At 45.4% G+C, this 24,870-nt stretch overlaps 1 protein-coding gene and 1 long non-coding RNA gene across 3 annotated transcripts in view; both read right to left on the reverse strand.

The window, feature by feature from the left end:
- Positions 1–817: 817 nt before the first annotated feature.
- The window catches only part of LOC309399629 (uncharacterized protein), a 234,878-nt gene continuing 210,825 nt past the window's right edge, over positions 818–24,870 (reverse strand). The window contains exons 1-2 of one of the 2 annotated variants that reach the window (XM_081967645.1): positions 3,474–3,482; positions 818–3,361 (exon numbers count right to left, since the gene is read on the reverse strand). In XM_081967645.1, the coding sequence (XP_081823771.1) occupies positions 2,051–3,361; positions 3,474–3,479 (1,317 nt within the window). In that variant the 5' untranslated portion in view covers positions 3,480–3,482 and the 3' untranslated portion in view covers positions 818–2,050. Of the gene's footprint in view, positions 3,362–3,473; positions 3,483–24,870 lie in introns of those variants that run through there. The other variant, XM_081967644.1, reaches the window with a different exon arrangement.
- LOC309399654 lies at positions 19,507–20,285 on the reverse strand. The gene is made up of 3 exons (XR_014176548.1): positions 20,246–20,285; positions 19,847–19,981; positions 19,507–19,625 (listed from the first exon to the last, which is right to left on the reverse strand). It is a non-coding gene; the product is annotated as an uncharacterized lncRNA (long non-coding RNA).

Here is a 24,870-nt window from a genome sequence, read left to right on the forward strand (position 1 = left end):
TCCTACATATACCTGCCTCAATCCATACAATCCCCAATTGGCCTTTGAAGTGCCAGCTGAGAAAGCAATAACTTGTTTTCAGGCGTCGCTTGCTGAAACGTAAAAGATGACCCTCAATCGATTCCCTCCCCCCTTTCTTTCCCAAGAAGGAAATTCAAAGTACAAGATAGGCAGGAAAACGGTTATAAAGTGAGGAACGTGCCCAGGCCTCCCACTAAACCAGAAAGGCAGTGTCCGATAGGGATCTATGGGACCTGGCAGAGAGTCCCTTGTAGCGGTTTCTACTGGAAGACAAGGGGACCATTCAGAGAATCCAACTGACAAGAGTTTCAGATGTCTGGGGAGGGTCTTACATGGTACCCACCTTTGGAAAACCAACATGGAAGGTCAAGGATCTTCCTTTCCTAAGGGGCCAGGTTGGGGCAGGCCTGACACTTGATTTCTGCCATGGCACACTTGGTCAAATTAGGCACAGAGTTGTAAGATCATTTAAAGGCATCCTTAGAGTAATCTAATAAAGAGGTTTCCCTTCATGAAAAAATGGATGACACTCGGGATTCATTTTACACATTTACACAGTAGAAAAAGTACAAAACAGATGATTCGATGGAAGAAATTCTGCTCAGTTACATCACAGAAATGGACAATCAGTCAAACATCCCATAATATTAAGCACAACCTTTGTAAAGGCTTAAAAGGAGAATGTTTGCCTGGGGAAAGGAGTCACGTAAACCTATTGCGAAAAGGTACAATTTGAGCCAGTTAAAATGCCTAGCATGTACACTTTAAAACATTCTTCATTTTGAAGTTAGAGTGGGCAGGGGGTCCAATCCTCAAGACCTCTAGAGCCCAATTCCAAGGAAAAGCCACCAAATAACCAATCATACAAGGCAGAGGGGTGTAAAGAGAAAGAAGAAGAAAACAAGGGAAAACACAGAGAAGTAGAGTGATAGAAAGGATGGAAAACACAGACACAGAGTAGGAGATACAAGAAACATATCCAAGATCCAAGGAGGACTCTAATCTCTATATACTGTATGAACGCTCAATAGACAGGGGGAAGCTGAAATACTAATACACAAAGGTATGTATGATATAGTTGCTATTAGTGAAACATGGTGGGATGAAATTCATGACTGAGTTGGATGGATTGATTTGTAACTGGCTGACAAATTACTCAACGGTTGGTCCTTAATGGTACTATATGTACAGGAAAAGAAGGAAGCACTGGGGTACCACTATGTTCCAACTTAGGCCGAGGACTTTTCAATATCTTCATAAATGTCTTAAATGAGGGACTTGATGGGGGACACATCAAATTTGCAGATAATACTAAGAGAGTAGGAATAGCCAACAGCTTAAATTACAGACTCAAGATCCATATTCCCCTATAATAACACCTGGCTTTATTAACTTTTGGGGCCCCAAATAATCACTATGCCTTATTTTGGTGGAAACACAATTTTAGGGTGATTATAGGTTTTCTCTCCAGGGTGGATTCTTTGATGTGTGTCAAGGTTTCCTCTCCAACCAAAGTTCTTTCCACACTCTTTCCACCGATATGTTTTTTCTCCTGAGTGGATTTTTTGATGTATGCAAAGGTTTCATCTCTGAATGAAGCTCGTTGCACACTCGACATTTATGTGGTTTGTCTCCTGAGTGGATTCTTCGATGTTCATACAGATGTCCTTTCCAACTGAAACACTTTCCACATTCGAGGCATTTATGTGGTTTTTCTCCTGTGTGGATTATTTGATGTTGACGGAGGTGTGGAGCACTAGTGAAACTGTTTCCACACTCCAGGTATCTGTAGGGTTTTTTTCCCGAGTGGATCGTTTGATGTTTATAAAGGTTGTCATATGACTGAAGCTCTTTCCACACTCCAGGCTATTATGAGGTTTTTCTCCTGAATGGATCTTAAGATGCTTCTGAAGATGTCCGTTATTTTTGAAGGATTTTTCACATTAGTGGCATTTCTTCCTTCCTCCTAGATCCTTTGGGGATTGTCAGGTCTTCGAAAGGACGTTCTGCCCTACAGGCATATATTCGGTTATTTTCCCCAATGGATCCTTTGATGTGTATAAAGGTGGCTCCTCTGACTGAAGCTCTTTCCACACTCCAGGCATTTGTGAGGTTTTTCCCCGGAGTGGATCCTTTGATGTGTATAAAGGTTGCTCCTCTGACTGAAGCTCTTTCCACACTCCAGGCATTTATGAAGTTTTTCTCCTGTGTGGATCCTTTGATGTGTATAAAGGTGGCTCCTCTGACTGAAGCACTTTCCACACTCCAGGCATTTATGAGATTTTTCTCCCGTGTGGATCCTTTGATGTTTATAAAGGTTGCCGCTATGACTGAAGCTCTTTCCACACTCCAGGCATTTGTGAGGCTTTCCTCCTGAGTGGATCTTTTGATGTATATAAAAGTTGCCCCTGTGACTGAAGCCCTTTCCACATTCCAGGCATTTATGAGGTTTTCCTCGTGAGTGGATCCTTTGATGTATATAAAGGTGGCTCCTCTGACTGAAGCTCTTTCCACACTCCAGGCATTTATGAGGTTTTTCTCCTGAGTGGATCCTTTGATGTATATAAAGGCTGCTCCTCTGACTGAAACTCTTTCCACATTCCAAGCATTGATGAGGTTTTTCTCCTGTGTGGATCCTTTGATGTATATAAAGGTTGCCCTTCTGATAGAAGCTCTTTCCACACTCCATGCATTCATGCGATTTTTCTCCTGTGTGGATCCTTTGATGCACATAAAGGTTGCGCCTATGACTGAAGCTCTTTCCACACTCCAGGCATTTATGAGGTTTCTCTCCTGTGTGGATCCTTTGATGTGTATAAAGGTTGCCCCTCTGACTGAAGCTCTTTCCACACTCCATGCATTTATGAGATTTTTCTCCTGTGTGGATCATCTGATGTGTATAAAGGTGGCTCCTCTGACTGAAGCTCTTTCCACACTCCAGGCATTTATGAGGTTTCTCTCCTATGTGGATCTTTTGATGTCTCTGAAGATGTCCATTATTTTTGAAGGATTTTTCACATTTGTTGCATTGATATTTCCTTCCTTCCTCCTGGATCATTTGGGGATCCCTGGGTCTTCCGAAGGACCCTCCGCCCTCCAGGACAGTCTCGGGGCCTTCACCCATTTCCTCCACCCCGCATCGCCCTCCACGCAGCCGCCTTTCCAGGGGTCCCACTAGGCTCATCCCTTCTTCAGCCTCGGAGTCTCCGGCCTTTCCCCTCCGTCTCCCGGGGAATCCGCGCCAGGACCAGGCAGGGCTGTTCTGTGTGGCCCGGTCTCCTCCTCCTCTCGGGCGGCGTTTCCTTCCTTCCTTCCCCCGCCGGGCTCCTCCGTCCTCCTGCTGGGGAGAGAGAGAGGCGGGTGATGGCTGCATCCCGTTCCCCGCAGGGGAGGCCGGGGCCGAAGCCTACGCCTCCCACTGCCTGCGACTCCCAGCAGCCCCCGCGCCCTACCTGCATCCGGTGACTTCCGTCGCCTAACCGTCTCTCCTTTGATTGCTCAAATGTGGGCGGGGCCTCCTCCTCTCCTCCCTTGTCGCTGCCGTATGTTTCTCCGATTGCGTCACCTGGGAAGAAAACTTTCTCTTCAGGGCCGGTGCATATTTGCATGCGGCGCCTTCTACGCCATCCCATTGGGGGTGCCCGTTTTGTGACTCCTCCCCTCGCTCCTTATTGGGCGTGCCGCTCTGGCTGTTCGGCGTCTGGGCTCCTTCCGCCTTTGGCTCCGCTCTTCGCTTGTTGCTCTTCCCATCCGCTCCCTTCGCCCTCCGCCGCTCTTCCCGTGCAGCCTGTCCGCCCTTCCTGTCTCAGTTCGCTCCTCCCTCCAACCTGGTCCCTTTTCGAGGCAGGGCTTCTCTAAGGGAGTGGGGGGGAAAGCAGCCTTCCCTCCGCAGGCCCACCTCGCAGGCTTGTTCGGAGGGGATACCTAAATGGCGGGGGGAGCCCAGACTGACTCCCGCAAAGCGCCTAAGGAGGGGAGGGGTTGGAACGGTTAAGGGGGACATGGGAGTCGTCTGTCCTGCCCCTCCTCTGGTGCCCCCCACCCACTCTTTCTGCACCCCTCTCCCTTCCCCCACACCCTTCCCCCCTTTCCCCCCACCTCTCCTTCTCCTCATCCCGTGCCCCATCCTTTCCTTCTCTCCCTGGCTCTATTTCACCCCACCCCCTCCCTTTCCCTCTCCCCACCCCCTGCCCCTCCTCTACTTCCCACCCCCACTCCCTTTCTTCTACGCCCCCCCTCCATTAAGCTGTGTAGTCTGCCTTTTGTGAGAAATGGGCAGCTTGAGTGATTTCTCTCCTTGCCTCCTACAGACATTTTGCCTGATGGCTTCATGACCTCATCCATGCAGCCTAAACTGCCAGTTACTCTCAGTTGGGAGGGAGGGGTCACCGTGGCTGGAAGTGGGAGGGGCTCAGAGAGCACCAAAGACCCCTCAGTCCAACCCTGAGCTCCAAATAGTCTCTTTTCTTCCACATCTTCTTCTCTGCCTCATTTGCAGAAATAATAAAGACAGGATCCAAACGAATAAATAAACTCTACATATGTGACTGACTCAAGTCTTCTTTTAAATTGCAACTACATGGATACATTTTCTTCCTGGATATAAGAATGTGGAATTCTTGCACAAAAGGAGACCGTCTCCAGTTAAAGAGGACCTAAGGAGGAGAATCTCCTCTCAATGGTTCCTGCTAGTGAATTTCCTCTTAGAAATCAATACCTCATTGTTGGAAAAAGGAAACAGGAAATCATGCAATGTTGATAGGATCCAAATTGGGTTTTTTTTCTGGGTCTCTAACTGCTGGATTGTTAAGCTATGTAGTATTTTCTTTTGACAGTTGTTCAAGGGGACCGGATTTTTCTCTCCTGGATTGCTGTATTACTTTGGGATTCACAAAAAGGTTTCTCACCTAAGGAGAAATCATGGAAGGAGCTCACCTGGGATGATGGAACAAAACACAAAAGAGCATGGCAAAAGAAAGGGAATGCTATGGGAAGTTCATCCAGAGCTACATTAATGAGTGGATCTTCCCTTGACAGAGACAGTCTACATACAAAAATCTGCCTTTTGTGAGAAATGGGGAAATTCAGTGATTGATTTGGTCACCTCCTGCAGACATTTTCTTGACATTGGTGTACTTGTAAAAGGTGGAGCAGGTGACCTTTGGTAGGATGCCAATGGAGGCCTGTCATCTCTTAGGAAATTCTGAGGCTTCATGACCTCATCCATGCAGGCTAAACTGCCAGGTATCAGAGTGAAGATGCCCTCCAAGAGGTTAGTCAGACTTCAGAAGGCCTCTGGGAAATCTCCAAGAGGTAGGTTGGTGTCCGAAGGGCTCCTGGACTCTGGGGAACCTTCCGTCTATTTGTAGCCAATTTATCATAAAGTGGAATAAAATATGGATTATAAATATAAGAATGAAGACGTGGCATAAAAGGGACAGTTGGAAATTTGCTTAAAGGGACAGGGAAATGTCATCAGCCCTCAACCACAACATGTTCCAGCAAATGTCCCTATGTCAAAAGTCCAAAACCACAAGGTTCAAATAAAGTTCGTTAATGGCACGTAGTCCATACCTGTAACAAAAGGAGAAGTAAGACCCTCATCTCCTTATAAGGCTTTTTCCTCAAGGTAACCAATAAGAAATGAGTTAAGTGTTTCCGTGTTACACTGTCTTTGAGAATGTATAAGAATGCATGCTTCGATAATATAGATTGTTCAGAATTTCAAATGCTAGCTATGTGCGTACTTTCTGAACCTGGCTGCCAAATAAACTTTTCCTGTATCCTGAGAAGTCTAAGCCTATCATTTTCTGCAACAATTCTGGCAACCGTGGCGGCAGGACTTAGAGCGATATTTCGCTGAGGACGGAATGGACCGACCGGTGCCCCATCGAGGCCATCTCGCCCTTCTTCAGGCACCACGGAGATCTTTCTCTGGAAGGGGGCCGATGACCCCTCTTGGGCATCTGGAGGACATCACCGATCCAAGAATCTGACCAGGATCAGGACAAGTTAATAAAATTTACGCCGGCTGAGAAAGAAGACGCCTGCAGGCAAGTATCAAAAGAATTGTAGATCCACTCGGTTAGGAGTGGAAGAGGGGGCCTGATCACCTCCCTGAGCCTGGGATAGCATCCTTTCCAAATGGAACTGGTGTATCCTAATGAGGCTCTAGGTTTGTGTGGGTGGTTAAGTTCCTGAAGGCGACCGTGGTATTCCGGCACCCCAGGTCGGTGACAGTGTCTTAGAAATAGAACATGGGAAGGTGGGGAGCGTTCCTCGAACGCCTCTCCAATGCATGTTGAGGGGAAAAAAAAGCCTTGAGAGAGTTTTACTAAAAAAAATCTCTGGCAGAGAAATTACCCTCACCCCTATTATAAAAGCCTCAAGGAGGAAAGAAAAAGCTTTGAGAGAGTCTCAACGAAACATTTAGTTCCTGTCTGTTTTAACTTGCATGCTTGTCCTTGATGATGTGTTTAAGTGTTTTTTTGTTTTGTTAAAAAGAAAAAAAAACGGTCCCATTAGGTGGGGCCAGGAGAAAGAAAACCAAAAAAGGTTATCGAAGGGATAGATCAAGTGGACCACAAACCTGGTCCAAGGGAGCAGTTGAGATAAAAACTCAAATTGCCCTAAGGGAATTTTATTGCCAGAAGCTGAGGGGGAGCTATGTAAGGTCTTGATATATGCTCCATTCTCAATGGCTGATTTATGTAATTGGAAGAATAAAATTCCTGCTTATAGAGAAAATCCAGATGAGATGCATGTCCTTTTTGCATCCATTTTTCTGAACTCACCAGTCTGCTTACGCTGACATAAAAAGTCTGATGGAAATTTTATTAACCACAGAGAAAAGAATAAGTCTTTTGAATAAGCCTTTGCAGAAGGATAATGAAAAAAAAACCAGACTGAACATGGTTACTGAAGGAACCAGATTAGGAACCTAGTACGTTCAGCTACAAAACTATTGGACCTTAGTTTTGTTAGGATTCAAACAAAAGTTAAGAATTTAGGGAAGGTCTATTAAATTCAACAGAAACAGGATGAAAATCCAGGGGAATTACTAGAATGCATTTATCAAACCTTCAGGCTATATACCACATTAGATCCTGAGGTTGAAGAAAATAAGAGAATGGTCAATATGTCTCCAGAAGATAGGCTAAAGATACAGAAGGATCTTGACAAACTTGAACATTGGGCACTATCTAATAAAATGAAATTCAATGGTGAAAAGAGTAAGATTCTACATTTAGGCAACAAAAATGAAATGCACAAGTACCTTGCTCAACATTAGTAACTATGAAAGGAATCTTGGAGTCCTAGTGGACAACCATTTAAATATGAGCCAGCAGTGTGCAGCAGCTGCCAAACAAAGCCAACACAGTTCTAGGCTGCATAAACAGAGGGATAGAATAAATATTACTTGGAATACTGCATTCAGTTTTGGTCACCACGATGTAGAAAAGATGTGGAGAGAAGAGCAACAAAGAAGAGGGAGTCAAAAACTATTCTCCAAGGCACCTGAGGGTAGAACAAGAAGCAATGGGTGGAAACTAATCAAAGAGAGAAGCAACTTAGAACTGAGGAGAAACTTCCTGACAGTTAGAACAATCAATCAGTGGAACAGAAATTGCCTCCAGAAATTGTGAATGCCCCAACACTGGAAGTCTTTAAGAAAATGTTGGATAGTCATTTGTTTGAAACGGTATAGGGTTTCCTGCCTGGGGTTGGACTAAAAGACCACCAAGGTCCCTTCCAACTCTGCTATTGTATTGTATTGTATCTTCATTGGTCACTCTGCAGATGACATTAGGGAAAAAAGGGGGGCCAGGAAAGGCATCTCTGAATTTGTGGAGTGAGCATACAAGGACTCAAAACCTCAGATAAGAAGGAACTTCAAAAGGCAAGAGGAAACACATTTTTTCTCGCCAAGGCTCTTAGATAGAGTGGGAGGTAAGGGGACCTGCCGGAAGAATTGTCGAGGAGGTTGTTACGGGGATCGGTAGTTAGAGGCACACATGCTGTTAATCAGATTGCTGCAGCCTGTCTCTGTTGTGACAAAACAACCCAAAGACAGGATGGAAACTTCCTTTGGAAGTCCTTCTACAGGGCTCCCGGGTGCTGTGTGGCAAATAGATGTCCCCACAATTTTCCCAGAAACTGAGATTTAGAGATCTCTTGGTTTTGGGTGTACTAAAAGACATTGTGCCAAGGTTTGGGATGCCTTTGAATAGAGCCTCAGATTCTGGCCACCATCAGATGAATCAAGAGCCCCAACCAGATGCAAACAATGTGTTAATGAAAGTCTCCATATATCTGGATCTTTAAAAATATGCCAGCGTGGCTGAGAGATCCAACCTAGAACCCTGGCCGAATGCAAACAATGTGTGGACAAACATCTCTATACATTGGCTCTATACATCTTGATCTTTAAAAAAATGCCAGCGCAGCTGGGAGATCAAGAAAGGTTTGGATCTTTATAAATTAGAGATCCAAATTCGAAACGCAACACCAGGGCAGAGACTGGTATTAACAATCTAGTGCTTAAGGAGATAGAACAATGGGCATAACTTCGAGCAAAAGTAAGAAATTTAGCAGGTCATAAAAAGGTAAAGCCTATTGAATAGGAAGATCTAGGTAATTGGACTTGATTAATTTGATGTAATTCTTAGGTGTGTATCTATACTAATAACATGTAGAATTGAATGGTGTTCAATTGATTTTGATATGTTTGACCAGCGGGCAAAATAAGTAAGCTTCTCAGCTTGGACTTGAAGTTGGAACAAAATACTAAGATATAGAGATTTAATTGATAGACAGGGAAACTTAAAAACAATTGAAGAATTGGCAGAACAGAACATGAAAGTGGACTGGATAACCTACCTGCAAATCAAAACTAAATACAATAATGATACCAAATTATATGACGTTGAAATAGAATCACACGAATTGGATAAAATCATTCAAAGCCCAGATTAAAAAATGATAGGGAGAATATATAAATTTCTCCTGAAATACAAAATGGAAGAGGAAATTGTGAAAGAACAAATGATAAAATGGGCACAGAACTTTGGACACAATATTGAATTAGACAAATGGGAAAAATTTTGGGGAACAAACTTAAAAATGACACTCTCAGTCGCATATAAGGAAAACCAGTATAAAATGTTTTATAGATGGCACCTAGCACCAACAAGGCTAGCTAAAATATCATCAAATACATCCCAAAAATGTTGGAAATGCGAATCGATAAACGGAACGTACTACCACTTATGGCGGACCTGTGAGGAGGCTAAAAAGTTTTGGAAAAAGATGAAAAACTGGCTGGAGGCAATAACGGGAGTTAAAATAGAATAAAAACCTGCGGGTTTTGCCTTCCCACAAAGAGTGGACCACTCATAATGAAGACAACACACAAGGTTTCTTGATACATGAGTGGCCCAGAACGTTATCTGAAGCCTGCTTTTATTAAGAGCCGATAAGGAAATAAAAGCATCCTAATTTATTATTGGTTACAATAAGCATTTCTGCCTAAATATGGTTATATTTAGCTCTACCTGCTTAAGCGCTTTTACCACGTGTTTCCTATGCTGCTAGTAACTTCCTCAGTTTGAAAGTCCCTGTTAAGATGGTTTCGATATTACTTTAGCTTTGCAAGCACAGCTTTCTAATTTGGGTCCTCCCAGTGGGCATCCATCTCAACCCGCATATTCCAGTCCCAAATTCCATATATGTGTCCCAATCAGGAAAACTGATCTGCACATATACCATGGTGACCTTGTTCCCACATCTCCTCTGTTTTTGTTTTATTAGAAGCGGTCCTCTTGTTCAGAGTCACTGCCTGAAATACAAGGATGTTTGAAAGAGGAGATGCTGACAGAGGCTTGGTCAGTGGTGTCTTTGTTCTCATCCTCACTGTCTAAGGTGAGGGGAACTTTTGCAGACACCTCATCTTCCTGAGGCAGGAGTTGATAGGAGCCACGAGTGTGTAGCAACGCATAAACTCGTGCTGTTGCCTTTTTTTCAGCTAACAATGACAAACTATTGGAGATAGTACGAACAAAGATTGGCAAAACACAGGGTAATATTATGCAGCCTAAAGCAATCATTCCAATAAGCGCAACTACAGTTTGCAAACCAGGCAATTTTGACCACCATCCACTAAAGGCATCAGAGAGGTCCATCCCCTTCCATGTTTGCACAGGATTGTTGGAGACCATGGTTTCTCAGGGCAGGTGCCAGGCAGTGGAAGGATTTTTGTGCAGGGTATGTAATGCCCGAGAGCTTCCTTGTGGCAGAATTATTCCGTTTGATGCACAATTCCGCAGGAAATGAGATAAAAAGTGTCACTGAGTAAGTTCTGTTCATAGTGTGATGGTTTGTAAAGTCATCTTCTCACAAAGGGCTAGAAAAGGAGCTATTATCAGGAGAGGGATATCCCTGCAGTTGTGTATACAAGGCATAAACCTGACCCTGGGGCAACGTGAGAGGTGGTTTTGGGATTAAACATGTAGAAAGCAAATTTTCCATATATACACTTCAGACAAACAAAAGGCATCAGTTTGCATGATGTATGCAAGCTGTACCCATAAGTCTTGCTTCATGTGTTGTTCAAGCAAATGTCTGGGTGATATGACAGCTGCTGATGCCAAAGTACACTTATTATCAATCAAACACAAAAATTGCAGCACACAAATTCTCGGGTGCGCTTTGGTGGTTAAATTCTTCACATCTCCCCATGTCACTGGATGACTGGCATGACAGGATCGGGTTGGTGTAGAGTCGCCGTTGCCATCTCTGGGATAGGAGTCAGGGGTTGGTGGCACGACATCTTTGGCTGGACCCTGTAGATGTAAACACAGCAGCCTAGCCCCTCCCCCAAGTAATTAAGTAATCGGTCCTAACCATGTTTTGTCTGGTAATTGGTGTAAATATACCAGAGAGGCAAACTTGTTTTTTGTTGAAAATGCCTCTGATAAGTGGTCGAATTAAAAATTGAAAAATTCAATTGATTCAAAGTAAATAAACAAGGATTGAGTTTTGTTTTGCATGGCTGGGAGGCCGAGGCATTTTTCCTCTTTTGATTTATTCAGGGCATGTTTGTGAGTCTAATTAGCTCGCTCCGCAATTCCCTAGCCATTAGAACCGCAGGGCAAGCCAATTGTGTGTGTGTTGGACAATTAGGCGTCCCAACATTGCAAAGGTACGAATGCTTCACATGTTTGTGGCCTCACCCCTTTGCGGAGTGGCCATTATGAAACCAGAATAAGTGTCAATGGAAACATGTAGATATTTCCACGGAGCAAATGAAGCATATTGGGTGACATCCATTTGCCAGATCTGTCAGGATTCAGTGCCCCTGGGATTTACTCCCATAGGCACTGAATGTGCTTGACGACTGCATGTTGGGCATTGTTGAATCATTGCACCGCTTCTGTTGAAGAGAGATCAAATTGTTTCATAAATGCCTTTGAAAGGCTGATGGCTTCTGATGTGAGAAATATGAAAGGAGTGTTGTCTTTTTGAAATAAGAGTTTGTAGGGATGGAAAAAGGGACAGCAAGGTAGGTTCAATAGAAGGTGAGAGATAAGCTTCATAGATGGAAGAAATAATTTGAGAGACATACAGACTATCCAAAATGAGATTAAAAGGCTAATCAGAAAATTGTTGAAATGCTAGCAAAGAGGCATACAGCTCTGCACGCTGGGCAGAGGACTGTGGAGGAATATAGCATCTGTGATAGGCAAAGGGTTAAAAGGAGAGTTCCAGAGGAAAGGTACAGTTTTTGGGTTTGGAGCTTCTTTGTAGATTGTTCTTGTTTGCACCGCCCCCAAGGGCGCAGCACTGAGCCTTGAAATGACCAGGTTTCCCACAATTAAAACAATTTCCGGTAGGGCGGGGAGAAGCAGATGAAGAAGAAGCAGAGGAAGAAGAAGCAGGAAATGCGCCATTTTGTTGCAACGCAGCAGCAAGAGCCCCCAACTTGTGGTCAGTTGTACCCACGATGCGACAAGCCTGAAGGAAATCAGCTAAAGTAACCCCGAGACAATTTGCTATAGGTTAAAGAACCTTTTGACAATCCTTTTAGCATTTTCATAAGCCAATTTCAGAGAAAGTTCCTCATTATCAATTTGTCTTTCTAGTGTCATCTGTTAAGTATGCAAAGTGCACGCAAACATAAAAACATAAAAGAGTAAAAAAAAACAGCTTCAAAAATAAAACAATCTAAATAAGGTAATTTGAGTCAATACTCTGAAATTTAATTGGTTATGCGAATATCAAAATTTCCAGGAGGCAAAGTTGCAGTAAAACTACAAATGCAGGCATCAAATATCACCCTTTACCCCGCCTTTCTCAGGCTGAGACGTCAGGGAGAGAAAAGAAAAAAAAATGGTGAAAAGAACACAGCCCCCCTCCTCCTGCCTTCTCACCAGAGAAAAAGAGGGGGGTGAGAGGAAAGGAAAAAATTTGTTGTTAAAACGACAGGCTCCCTTTTCGGGGAAGACAGGGAGAAAAAATAGAGAGACATAAATCATTTTGTATTTTTGTTTTGATCCCTGATGAAAGAGAGGGCGAAATGTTACAGACATGCCCCTCCTTGGATTTTTACACTCTCTTTTAAAATAATGCTTTTCTTGAGGTTTCCTGTCTAGTAATAAAGCAGTTACTAGGAGCGCAAGCCATTGCAGAATCGTACAGGGGAGGTATTGCTTCTGCAGGCACCTGATTATCAAATTTATAATGAATCATTCCATGACTATGCGCCACGTAGTCAAAATTTGAACTGGGGCTCTAAGAGCCGCATGGAAATATTCCCCCAATTTTGTCCAAGTCGAAATTTTATGGACACTGTTTCCAAATTTAAGACAGAAGGCCAATTAACTCCTTTTTTGTCAAACGAGGGAGAGATTTCCCTCCATTTGAGGCAATTTTAGTGGAGGATTCGGTTGATTCTCTCAACTCTTGCAAATGTACAAACTTGCCCATGAGAGAATCTTCCGTCTATACTTACGAGAAACCGGTCGTGTTTCAGACAGGTCGAAAGGCCAGCCTCTTCCAGGCGAGTAGGTACAGACGGTCCGAGACTGATTCTGAAGAATCACGTCGGGGTCACCAGTTGCGGGTTTTGCCTTCCCACAAAGAGTGGACCACTCATAATGAAGACAACACACAAGGTTTCTTGATACACGAGTGGCCCAGAACGTTATCTGAAGCCTGCTTTTATTAAGAGCCGATAAGGAAATAAAAGCATCCTAATTTATTATTGGTTACAATAAGCATTTCTGCCTAAATATTTATTTATTTATTTATTTAAACTTATTAGTCGCCCCCTCTCCCCACAGGGACTCGGGGCGACGTACACAAGCAACAGTTAGCACAGTGTCATACAGAGGAGGTAAAAAATAAATAAATAATTACAATAAATAACATTAATAGTTTAAAAACTAAAATTGACAATTAAAAATGACCTAGGGGTGGAAAAGTTGTCGAATTATGCCAGGCCGGCTAGCCGAAACAGGTGGGTCTTCAGTTTACTGCGGAAGGAGCGGAGATCGGTTGTTGTTCTAATGTCTGGGGGGAGGTCGTTCCAAAGGGTAGGGCCCGCCACAGAGAAGGACCTACTCCTGGGCACCGCCCTCTGACAATCTCTAGAGGACGGCACCCGGAGGAGACCCTCTCTGTGTGAGCGAATGGGTCGCAGGAATGTATGGGGCAGGACACGATCCCGCAGGTAACTAGGCCCTATGCCATGGAGCGCTTTGAAGATGGTAACTAACACCTTGAAGCGCACCCGGTAGGCCACAGGAAGCCAGTGCAGCTCGCACTAAATATGGTTATATTTAGCTCTACCTGCTTAAGCGCTTTTACCACGTGTTTCCTATGCTGCTAGTAACTTCCTCAGTTTGAAAGTCCCTGTTAAGATGGTTTCGATATTACTTTAGCTTTGCAAGCACAGCTTTCTAATTTGGGTCCTCCCAGTGGGCATCCATCTCAACCCGCATATTCCAGTCCCAAATTCCATATATGTGTTCCAATCAGGCAAACTGATCTGCACATATACCATGGTGACCTTGTTCCCACAGAAACCGGAAATCTTCTTATTAGGATTACTGCCTACAAAATACAAAAAAGAAACCCAATACTTAATATTGCATATAATAATGGCGGCAAGGATTGCCTATGCCCAGAAATGGAAAAACAAGCTAACTCCAAGCGAAGATGAAATAATAAGAAAGGTGATGGATTGTGCTGAAATGGACAAGCTAACTAAAGAAATCCAGGGAAAAGAAGAATCAGAATTTTATCAGATATGGGATAAATGGTATAGGTGGATGGAGGAAAGAAATAAGAATCCTAGGAGATAAATAAGTAAAATGTGGTAGCTCGTACAGATTGTTGTCGGTGTTAAAATGTTTATTTATTGGATAATATAAATACGAATCATTCTGGATAAAAGTACTTTCAAACAAATGCAGTTAAAGGAGAATGTTGGTACACTCTTTGATTTAAAATGCACAACTCAATTTGAATAAAGTATAAAGAATGATTGTAGTAATGCACGGAATTTAATTGTAACAAATTGACATGCTAGCTGGAAGACGTATTGAAGAGCTTTTTGTCTGTATGTTTTCTGTCTAATTTAAACAATAATAAAAAAAAATATTTTTCTTGAAAACTGGCTTGTTGATTTGGTTTAATTGGTAACTCTAAATTCTGTTAAATTCTAAATTAAACAGCTGTGTCCCTAAGGGACAGTCTTTTCTGCCTTGGGCGGTTTTTTTGGGGGGGGGCAATCTTCCTCCCCTCCGTGGGCTTGGAGCTCTAGCCCGATTCCAAGGCTGCGGGAGTGCCAAGCTCCATAGGGCGGCTGTGTCGGGGGAGAGCCAGGCTTCACAGAAGCAGAGACCTTGGCGGGGGGGCTGCGCTTGGCTGCGCGGGGCCCCAGGAGGCTTTACGAAGCTGCCTTGGTTCTGGACCCTCCGAGGGGGTGAAAGGCCTCAAGTCTTGCTCTACATGCCCTGATCTACCGACACCTCTTTCAGGCCCCGATCTACCGGCAGATCTTTCGGGTCCCGGTCTACCGCGTGCTCTTTCAGGCCCCGATCTACCAGCAGCTCTTACAGGCCCCGATCTACCGCATGCTCTTGTACGTCCCGGTCTACCGCATTCTCGTTCAGTCCCTGATCTACCGGTAGCCCTTTCAGGCCCCGATCTACCAGTAGATCGTGCAGGCTCCGATCTACCAGCAGACCTGCCACGTTCTTGCAAGTCCCGGTCCACCGTATGCTCATCCAGGCCCGGTCTACCGCATGCTCTTTCAGGCCCCGATCTACCAGCAGGTCATACAGGCCCCGATATACCGCAGCGTGGTTTCAGGCCCCGATCTCCCAGCAGCTCGTCAGGGCTCCTGCAGGTCCCGGTCTACCCCACGCTCTTGCAGGTCCCGGTCTACCGCATGCTCAGTCTGCGATCTACCGGCAGCCCTTCCAGGCCCCGATCTACCAGCAGCTCTTGCAGGCCCCGAATAAAATCGTAAAATTTTACTACTTGTCATTTTTTGTAGGAGTTGGATCCCTACTTTAATTTTTCCCCAGAACTCCCACTTACTTCTCTCCCTCATGACTTTCTCCAGTCCCCCTTCTTTCTTTCTTTCTTTCTTTCTTTCTTTCTTTCTTTCTTTCTTTCTTTCTTTCTTCTTTTCTTTCTTCTTTCTTTCTTTCTTTCTCTTTTGTCGCTGCAAGGTTTGCGACACACTCGAGTCCGGATTCGCCTGTCTGGGTCTTCAGGGTTCTCCCTTGGGTGGGAGAACGAGCCCCGATCCTCACCGGGAATTTGGAGGGTCCACGCGTGGACGAAATGCCGCAATTCAAGACATCACACAAAGAGTTTGCTCAAGGGAGGCAAGCACAGAATGCTCGGAGGGTGTAATGCTACATTCCTCCTGACGTGTCCTGCACAAACCCCTTTATTGCATAGTTTTACAAAGGCTGGGAGATAGGCACATACAAGAAAAGTACACTCAGTAATTTCCCACAAATAACAAGAAAACAGTTATCAAATAATGTAACAAGAATGCAGTTATAGTTAAATGTTGCAGTTAGCCAACATCCTATGCAAGCATTTTTAAAGGTCATTTTCTCACGGCCTACTTGCGTTTCAGCTTCAGCAAAGCTTGAACCAATCTACTATTACTGTTATACACTCACATCTCCTCTGTTTTTGTTTTTTAAGAGAGGTCAGTATCCCTCTGAGGCTAGGCATTCCTCTAACGACCCACCCTCCGGTAGGCAGCGAGAAGGACCACTCACCTTATCCGGGAACTGAAGATCACTTTCTGTGTCAGAGTCTAAATCTGAAAATGTCAACAATGGTTGTTTGCAAGTATCATATGAGGAGGGTAGCAAGTTTTGCAGTAAGTTTAGATCTTTACGAGTAGCACTAACTTCTCTATCTATATCACCAAGGCGAGTGCGTAAAAAGTGAAGCAATTTTCCCATTATGCAAGGGCTGTAAAAAAGGTGAACTAAGTTGCATGTTTGGGCCTATAGGTGGGGATGTTTCTACAGTCCTGGTAAGGCGAATTGTGAAAACATTACCTGGGTGACCCCGATACCAATAGTCAGAGTTATCATTTGACCTTCCCCCCCATTGCTTCCCTGCAAGCCATTCAGCGATTGGAAGATTTCTGCCATATGAGGTAAAGGTGACAGTCATGGGGTTAAGGCGAACACCACAACAGGCCCAATTCTCACATGAGTTCCAAGGCAAATTACTATCAGGGCCTAATACTGCTTTGATATAGTCCGAGGTATAGGGAGCCGTCCACCAAATCTTTCCAGTCGACACACATTGCCATGACTTACAATAATAGTCTAAGTAGGTTCCACATTTATCCTGGTGGGAAAGGTCCGTGGGATGTCCAGGGCAAATATACAGGCCTGGGCCAATCTTCCAAACATCTCGGGGGGAAGGATCACATTTAGTCTTATGTTTAAAGCCATGAGCGCCAACCAGCATTTCAGCAAAGTCAAAGGAAAGCACAGGGAACCAAGGCCATAAGGTTCGATTAGAAATGGAATGGAGGGTATTTCCTTGAAAGTCTAAAATAGTCCAGGTGTAGTTTACAGGACGATGCCGATTGATAGGGCGTTCCTGCAGGGCACGCCGGTGGCGGACATGGGAGATCTCAGAGGGGTGCAAGAGAGAAACGTCCATTCCAAAGTCTCGTTTCAGTTTTGGGAAGTCTAAGACACACCTATAGGTACCATAATCCTGAAAAGAAATATTAAGAAGGAGGAGAGAAGTAAAACAAGGCGAAGACACAATATAGATAGTATCAGAAGAGTGGATAGTTCTTCCTTCTTTAAACCAGTACCAGTTAGCCGGATGTATCACTGGATATCGCTGTTTACAGGTCAGTTCAGCTTTGCCTCCTAGTGGTGCAGCAACTCTGCAGTGAGGCACACGAATGTATGCGCTGAGCCGTTCAAGGAAGGTACAGTTAGGAGGAGAAAAGGAAGAGTCAGAAAATTTTGAAAGTGATGGGTCAGAAGAAAGATCAAAAGGATCAGAAAGAAGAGGAAGAAAGAAACAGCTGAGTGAGAGAAAAAGCCGAATCGTCTTCATCCTCATTGTCTGGAGATTCCTCCTTTTTTGATTTTTGGGGGGTCAGGTGACACGGACGGGCACACCGAGCCGGAACCCAGAGGACTCGATCCTGCAATTGTACTGCAGCATATCCTTTTCCCCAGGTGATGAGTGGAACAGGACCCTTCCAGGCAGGATCAGGTAGATGCCTATAATAGACAAGTGGACGAGAAGAGGGGAGGGGAGGGGAAGAAAAGTGTCGAGAGGCCGCAGTAGAAGCAGGAGATCCAGTCAAGTTTAGAAAATTCAAAGAATATAAGCAAACATTCAACAAATTCTGTAACGCCGGGAGAGATGATAATCAAGAAACCTTGTCTGTTGTCTTCATTATGAGTTAGCCCACTCTTTGCGGGGGGGGCAAACCCGCAAAGAAAGAAAGAAGGAAGGAAGGAAGGAAGGAAGGAAAGAAAGAAAGAAAGAAAGAAAGAAAGAAAGAAAGAAAGAAAGAAAGAAAGAAAGAAAGAAAGAAAGAAAGAAAGAAAGAAGGGGGACTGGAGAAAGTCACGAGGGAGAAAAGTAAGTGGGAGTTCTGGGGAAAAACTAAAGTAGGGATCCAACTCCTACAAAAAATGACACGTAGTAAAATTTTACGATTTTATTTGGAGCCTGAAAGAGCTGCCGGTGGATCTGGGGCTGAAAGAGCCTGCGGAAGATCGGGGACTGCAAGAGCTCTAGGTAGATCGGGGCCTGCAAGAGCTGCAGGTAGATCAGGACCTGGAAGGGTTGCCGTTAGATCGCGGACTGAGCATGCGGTAGACCGGGACCGGCAAGAGCCTGGCCGAGCTGCTGGTGGATCGGGGCCTGCAAGACTTACTGGTAGATCGGGACCTGAAAGAGCATGCGGTAGATCGGGGCCTGAACGAGCATACGGTGGACCGGGACTTGCAAGAGCGTGGAAGGTCTGCTGGTAGATCGGGGCCTGGAAGGAAGCTGCCGGTAGATCGGGGACTGAACGAGAATGCTGTGGACTGGGACATACGTGAGCATGCCGTAGACCGGGGCCTGCAAGAGCCGCTGGCAGATCGGGGCCTGAAAGAGTATGCGGTAGACCGGGGCCTGAAACAGCTGCCGGTAGATCGGGGCCTGAAAGAGGTGTCGGTAGATCAGAGCATGTACAGCAAGGCTTGAGGCCTTTCACCCCCTCGGAGGGTCTCCTGTGTGGATCCTTTGATGTTTCTAAAGGCTGCTCCGCTCACTGAAGCTCTTTCCACACTCCAGGCATTTATGAGGTTTTTCTCCTCTGTGGATCCTTTGGTGTTGATAAAGGTGGTTCCTCTGACTGAAGCTCTTTCCACACTCCAGACATTTATGAGGTTTCTCTCCTGTGTGGATCCTTTGATGTTTATAGAGGCTGCTCCTCTGACTGAAGCTCTTTCCACACTCCAGGCATTTATGAGGTTTTTCTCCTGTGTGGATCCTTTGATGTTTATAAAGGTTGCTCCGCTCACTGAAGCTCTTTCCACACTCCAGGCATTTATGAGGTTTCTCTCCTGTGTGGATCCTTTGATGGTTATAAAGGTGGCTCCTCTGACTGAAGCTCTTTTCACACTCCATGCATTTATGAGGTTTTTCTCCTGTGTGGATTCTTTGATGTATATAAAGGTTGCCCCTTTGGCTGAAGCTCTTTCCACACTCTAGACATTTATGAGGTTTCTCTCCCGTGTGGACCTTTAGGTGTCTTTGAAGATATTTCTCTTCTTCCTCCTGGATCCTGTGGGGATTCCGGGGTCTTCCGAAGGACCCTCCGCCCTCCAGGACCGTCTCGGTGTCTCTGCACATGTCCTGCTTCCCCCATCGCCCTCCAGGCAGCCGCCCTTTCCGGGGTCCCCCTGGGCTCATCCCTCCTGCACCGCCGGAGCCACCCGACCTTTCTCTGCCTTCTCCCGGGGAAGCCACGCAGGGATCTCCTGCTGTCAGGAAGCGCTTCTTTCCTTTCCCAGCCGGGCTTTTCCATCCTCCTGCAGGGGAGAGAGAGAGGCGGTCATGACTGCATCCCCTTCCTCGCAGGAAAAGCCCAGGCCGAAGCCTCCGCCTCCCACGGGCCTCCCTGTCAGGGTCCCCCTCACCCAGGAGACCAACGCTCAGGAGCCTGACCTCTCCCTGCTCACAGGTCTCCCTTCTCAGGAGGAACCTCTCGGCAACTCCCTTGCGCCCTACCTGCCTCAGGCCACATGCTTACCCTTAATAGAATTTCTTTCTCGGTCGCTTCTCTGTATCCGAAATTGAAGGCCAGACCGGCCTCCATCCCATTTATGGCCAAGCTCCGCCTTTTCCTCTCCTGGCACCGCCCCCTGCAGCTCTCCTGGTCTGATTGCTGAAGTAGGGAAGAAAGCGCTTTTCCTGCCAGATCGTGTCATTTGCATCGGGGAAACTTCGACGCTCATCCCTCCTGCAACCCCGGAGCCTCCCGGCCTTTCCCTGCCGCCTCCTGGGGAAGCTGCGTCAGGACCGGGCAGGGCTGTTCTCCGGAGCCCGCTCTCCTCCAACTCCTGAGCGGCTCTTCCTTCCTTCCCCCGCCGGGCTCCTCCGTCCTCCTGCAGCGGAGAGAAAGAGGTGGGTCACGGCTGCGCCCCCTTACCCGCAGGGGAGTCCAAGGCCCCCGCCTGTCACGGGCCTCCCTCCCAGGGCTCTCCTGTCCGCAGAGCCTCTCAGCCGGCGACTTCCCGCAGTCCGGCGCCCTACCTGCATCTGGGAACTTCTGTCGCTCCTCTGAATGCTTAATTGTTATCAAAATAGATTATTAGATTAATAAAAAGTTAGGAGTATTATAAATGTGACATACACACACACACACACACACATATATATATATACAGTGATAAACCGATAAGTCTCTCACATTATCCCATTATCCCTATGACAGCTGTTCCTATATAACACACGAACTAATCAATATATAGAGTTTACTACACCCTATCACTATTTAAAATTGATATTTGAGTAGAGGTAGAGGGAAGAGGAGAGGGAGAAGAAGGAAGGTAGGAAGGTAGGTAGGCAGGAAGGAAGGAAGGAAGTAGGAAGGGAGGTAGGGAGGAAGGGAGGGAGGAAGGAAGAAAGAAAGAAGGAAAGAAAGAAAGAAGGAAGAAAAGAAAGAAAGAGTGTGAGTGTATAACAGTAATAGTAGATTGGTTCAGGCTTTGCTGAAGCTGAAACGCAAGTAGGCCGTGAGAAAATGACCTTTAAAAATGCATGCATAGGATGTTGGCTAACTGCAACATTTAACTATAACTGCATTCTTGTTACATTATTTGATAACTGTTTTCTTGTTATTTGTGGGAAATTACTGAGTGTACTTTTCTTGTATGTGCCTATCTCCCAGCCTTTGTAAAACTATGCAATAAAGGGGTTTGTGCAGGACACGTCAGGAGGAATGTAGCATTACACCCTCCGAGCATTCTGTGCTTGCCTCCCTCGAGCAAACTCTTTGTGTGATGTCTTGAATTGCGGCATTTCGTCCACGCGTGGACCCTCCAAATTCCCGGTGAGGATCGGGGCTCGTTCTCCCACCCAAGGGAGAACCCTGAAGACCCAGACAGGCGAATCCGGACTCGAGTGTGTCGCAAACCTTGCAGCGACATCTGGGGGCTCGTCTGTCGCTGCAAGGTGTGCGACACACTCGAGTCCGGATTCGCCTGTCTGGGCCTTCAGGGTTCTCCCTTGGGTGGGAGAACGAACCCCGGTCCTCACCGGGAATTTGGAGGGTCCACACGTGGACGAAGGCTGCAAATTAAGACACTACACAAAGAGTTAGCTCGAGGTGGGCAGGCACAGAATGCCTGGAGGGTGTAAGTTACATTCCTCCTGACATGTTCTGCACAGACCCTTTTATTGCATAGATTTGCAAGGGCGGGGGAGTGGACATATACAAGAAAATATATTTCAGTAATTTTCCACAAGAAGCAAATAACAACTGCGTCACAGCAAAAGGTGGGCTAACATCTGCCATATAACAGTCAAACAGTCAAATATCTGCGGTTAACCAACATCCTATGCAAGCGATATTTTAAGCTATATAAACGGTTATTCAGATACTGTGGTCGGCCAATATCCTGTGCAAGCACTCTGTTAAAAGGTCACATTCTCATTCAATGCAAGCACTATATATGTTAAAGGTCACATTCTTACGGCCTACTTGCGTTACAGCCTCAGCAAAAGCCTGAACCAAACTACTGTCATGCATTCACATCTCCTCTGTTTTTATTATTAAAAGGAGGTCAATATCCCTCCAAGGCTATGTGTTCCTCTAACAGCCCACCCTCCGGCAGGCAGCGAGAAGAACCATTCACCTTATCCGGGAATTGAAGCTCTCTTTCTGTGTCGGAATCGGAATCCGAAAATGTCAGCAATGGTTGTTTGCAAGAGTCATACGAGGAGGGCAATAAGTTTTGCAGTAGGTTTAGATCTTTTCTAGTTGCATTAACCTCTTTATCTATATCACCTAAACGGCTGCGCAAAAATCGAAGCAATTTTCCCATAACACAAGGACCAATAATGCAAGCAAGCAAAACCAAAATCAAAGGGCCTATAAGTGCTGAAAGCAAGGTTGTTAACCATGGTGACAAATTGAACATTCCTTGATACCATACATGAGACTTGGAGCGCTCTGACTCTCTATCTTTTAATCGGGTGTTTAGTTCTGCCATGGAGTCAAGCACAATGCCTGAGCTGTCTGTATAAAAACAGCATTCTTCTTTCAAAGCTACACACAACCCGCCCTGTTTTAAAAACAGCAAATCCAAACCCCTTCTATTCTGTAAAACAACCTCAGATAGTGAAGTGAGAGAATTTTGGAGAGCAACCATAGATTGTTCAATGCGTTTGAGATCGGCATCAATTTCAACACTGAGCTTTTGGATTCGTTGGTCAGCCACAACCATTCCTGCGATGCCTGTGGCTGCTCCAGTGGCTCCTAGGCCCAGGAGAAGGGCCAAAGTCATAGTGGTAACTATTTCACGTTTTGAGCGTGGGAAATATTGAGGTGTTTCCATTCGAGAGAGAAAATCATTATCAGAAAAAACAGTTATTTTTGGGAGGAGATAAACCTGAATACAAAAGGCTCTTTGTGAGGCTAAAATGTCTCCACTGACACATGCAGTAGCACCAGTGGAGCAGGCCCAAATAGAACCATTGGAGGGGATGAAAAAATGTCCTTTAAAATAAAATGAAAGATCCGCCTTGGAGTGGAAAGAAAACAAAGTTACCCAACCCCCGTGAATATCAACTGACTGGATAGAAGAGGACATCCGAGATTTTGGCAAATAAATCATACATTGATGATACAAATCTGTAGAGGCATTAATGCAAAAATGAGAAAAATTAGAGGGTACATATCCAAGGCAGCAGCCTTGACCTTCTATGGAGGATATAGTTATAGAAGAGTTAGACCAGCGACAGGTGGTATCTGAGGTACTATTGGTAAAGGGTCGGGCAGAACCCACGGCTTCATAAAAGGGAGGTTGGGAAGACATACACAACCAACACCTAGTATCATTGTGAGGAAAGGTACCAGCCACCGCAAGGGCGTCTCGGGCGGAGGAGACCAGGCTCACCAATGGGTTGTCCTTTTTTGTCAAGGGCTGTGAAAAAGGCGAACTGAGTTGTGTGTTTGGGCCTACTGGCGGAGACGTTTCTACAGTCCTGGTAAGGCGAATGGTGAAGATGTTACCAGGGTGACGATATCCAGAGTTATCATTTGACCTTCCCCCCCATTGCTTCCCTGTAAGCCATTCAGCGATTGGAAGATTTCTGCCATATGAGGTAAAGGTGACAGTCATGGGGTTAAGGCGAACACCACAACAGGCCCAATTATCACATGAGTTCCAAGGCAAATTACTATCAGGGCCTAATACAGCTTTGATATAGTCTGTGGTATAGGGAGCCGTCCACCAAATCTTTCCAGTTGACACACATTGCCATGACTTACAATAATAGTCTGAGTAGGTTCCACATTTATCCTGATGGGAAAGGTCCGTGAGATATCCAGGGCAGATATACAGGCCAAAGCCAATATTCCAAACCTCTCGGGGGGAAGGATTACATTTAGTTTTATGTTTAAAGCCATGAGCGCCAACCAGCATTTCAGCAAAGTCAAAAGAAAGCACAGGAAACCAAGGCCACAAAGTTCGGTTAGAAATGGAATAAAGGGTGTTTCCTTGAAAATCTAAAATAGTCCAGGTATAGTTTACAGGACGATGCTGGTTGATAGGGCGTTCCTGCAGGGCACGCCGGTGGCGGACATGGGAAACCTCAGAGGGGTGCAAGAGAGAAACATCCATTCCAAAGTCTCGTTTTAGTTTTGGGAAGTCTAAGGCACACCTATAGGTACCATAATCCTGAAAAGAAATATTAAGAAGGAGGAGAGAAGTAAAACAAGGCGAAGACACAATATAGGTAATATCAGAAGAGTGGATAGTTCTTCCTTCTTTAAACCAGTACCAGTTAGCCGGATGTATCACTGGATATCGCTGTTTACAGGTCAGTTCAACTTTGCCTCCTAGTGGTGCAGCAACTCTGCAATGAGGCACACGTATGTATGCGCTGAGCCGTTCAAGGAAGGTACATTTGGGAGGAGGAAAGGAAGAGTCAGAAAATTTTGAAGGTGATGGGTCAGAAGAAAAATCAGGAGGATCAGAAAGAAGAGGAAGAAAGAAACAGCTGAGTGAGAAAAAGAACAGAATTGTCTTCATCCTTGTTGTCTGGAGATTCCTCCTTTTTTGATTTTTTGGGGGTCAGGTGACACGGACGGACACAGCGAGCCGGAACCCAGAGGACTTGATCCTGCAATTGTACTGCAGCGTATCCTTTTCCCCAGGTGATGAGTGGGACAGGACCTTTCCAGGCAGGATCAGGCAAATGTCTGTAATAAACAAGTGGACGAGAAGAAGGGAGGGGCGGAGAAGAAAAATGTCGAGAGGCCGCAGTAGAGGCAGGAGATCCAGTCAAGTTCAGAAAATTCAAAGAATATAAGCAAACATTCAATACATTCTGTAACGCCGGGAGAGATGGGGGGCTAAGGCCCTTTTTCCCCAAATGCCTGTCCAGAGCTTGCTTCAAGGTACCGTTAGCCCGTTCAACAATTCCTTGAGCTCTGCTATTAAATGGTATGCCAAATTTATGAACGATTGACCAACGGTGGCAAAATTGAGCAAAGGCAGAACTAGTATAGGCCGGGCCGTTGTCAGTTTTCAATGTTTTTGGAGCTCC

The sequence above is a fragment of the Natrix helvetica genome, assembly GCF_964273705.1.
Source record: "Natrix helvetica genome assembly, chromosome: 15".
NCBI classification, from domain to species: domain Eukaryota; kingdom Metazoa; phylum Chordata; class Lepidosauria; order Squamata; family Natricidae; genus Natrix; species Natrix helvetica.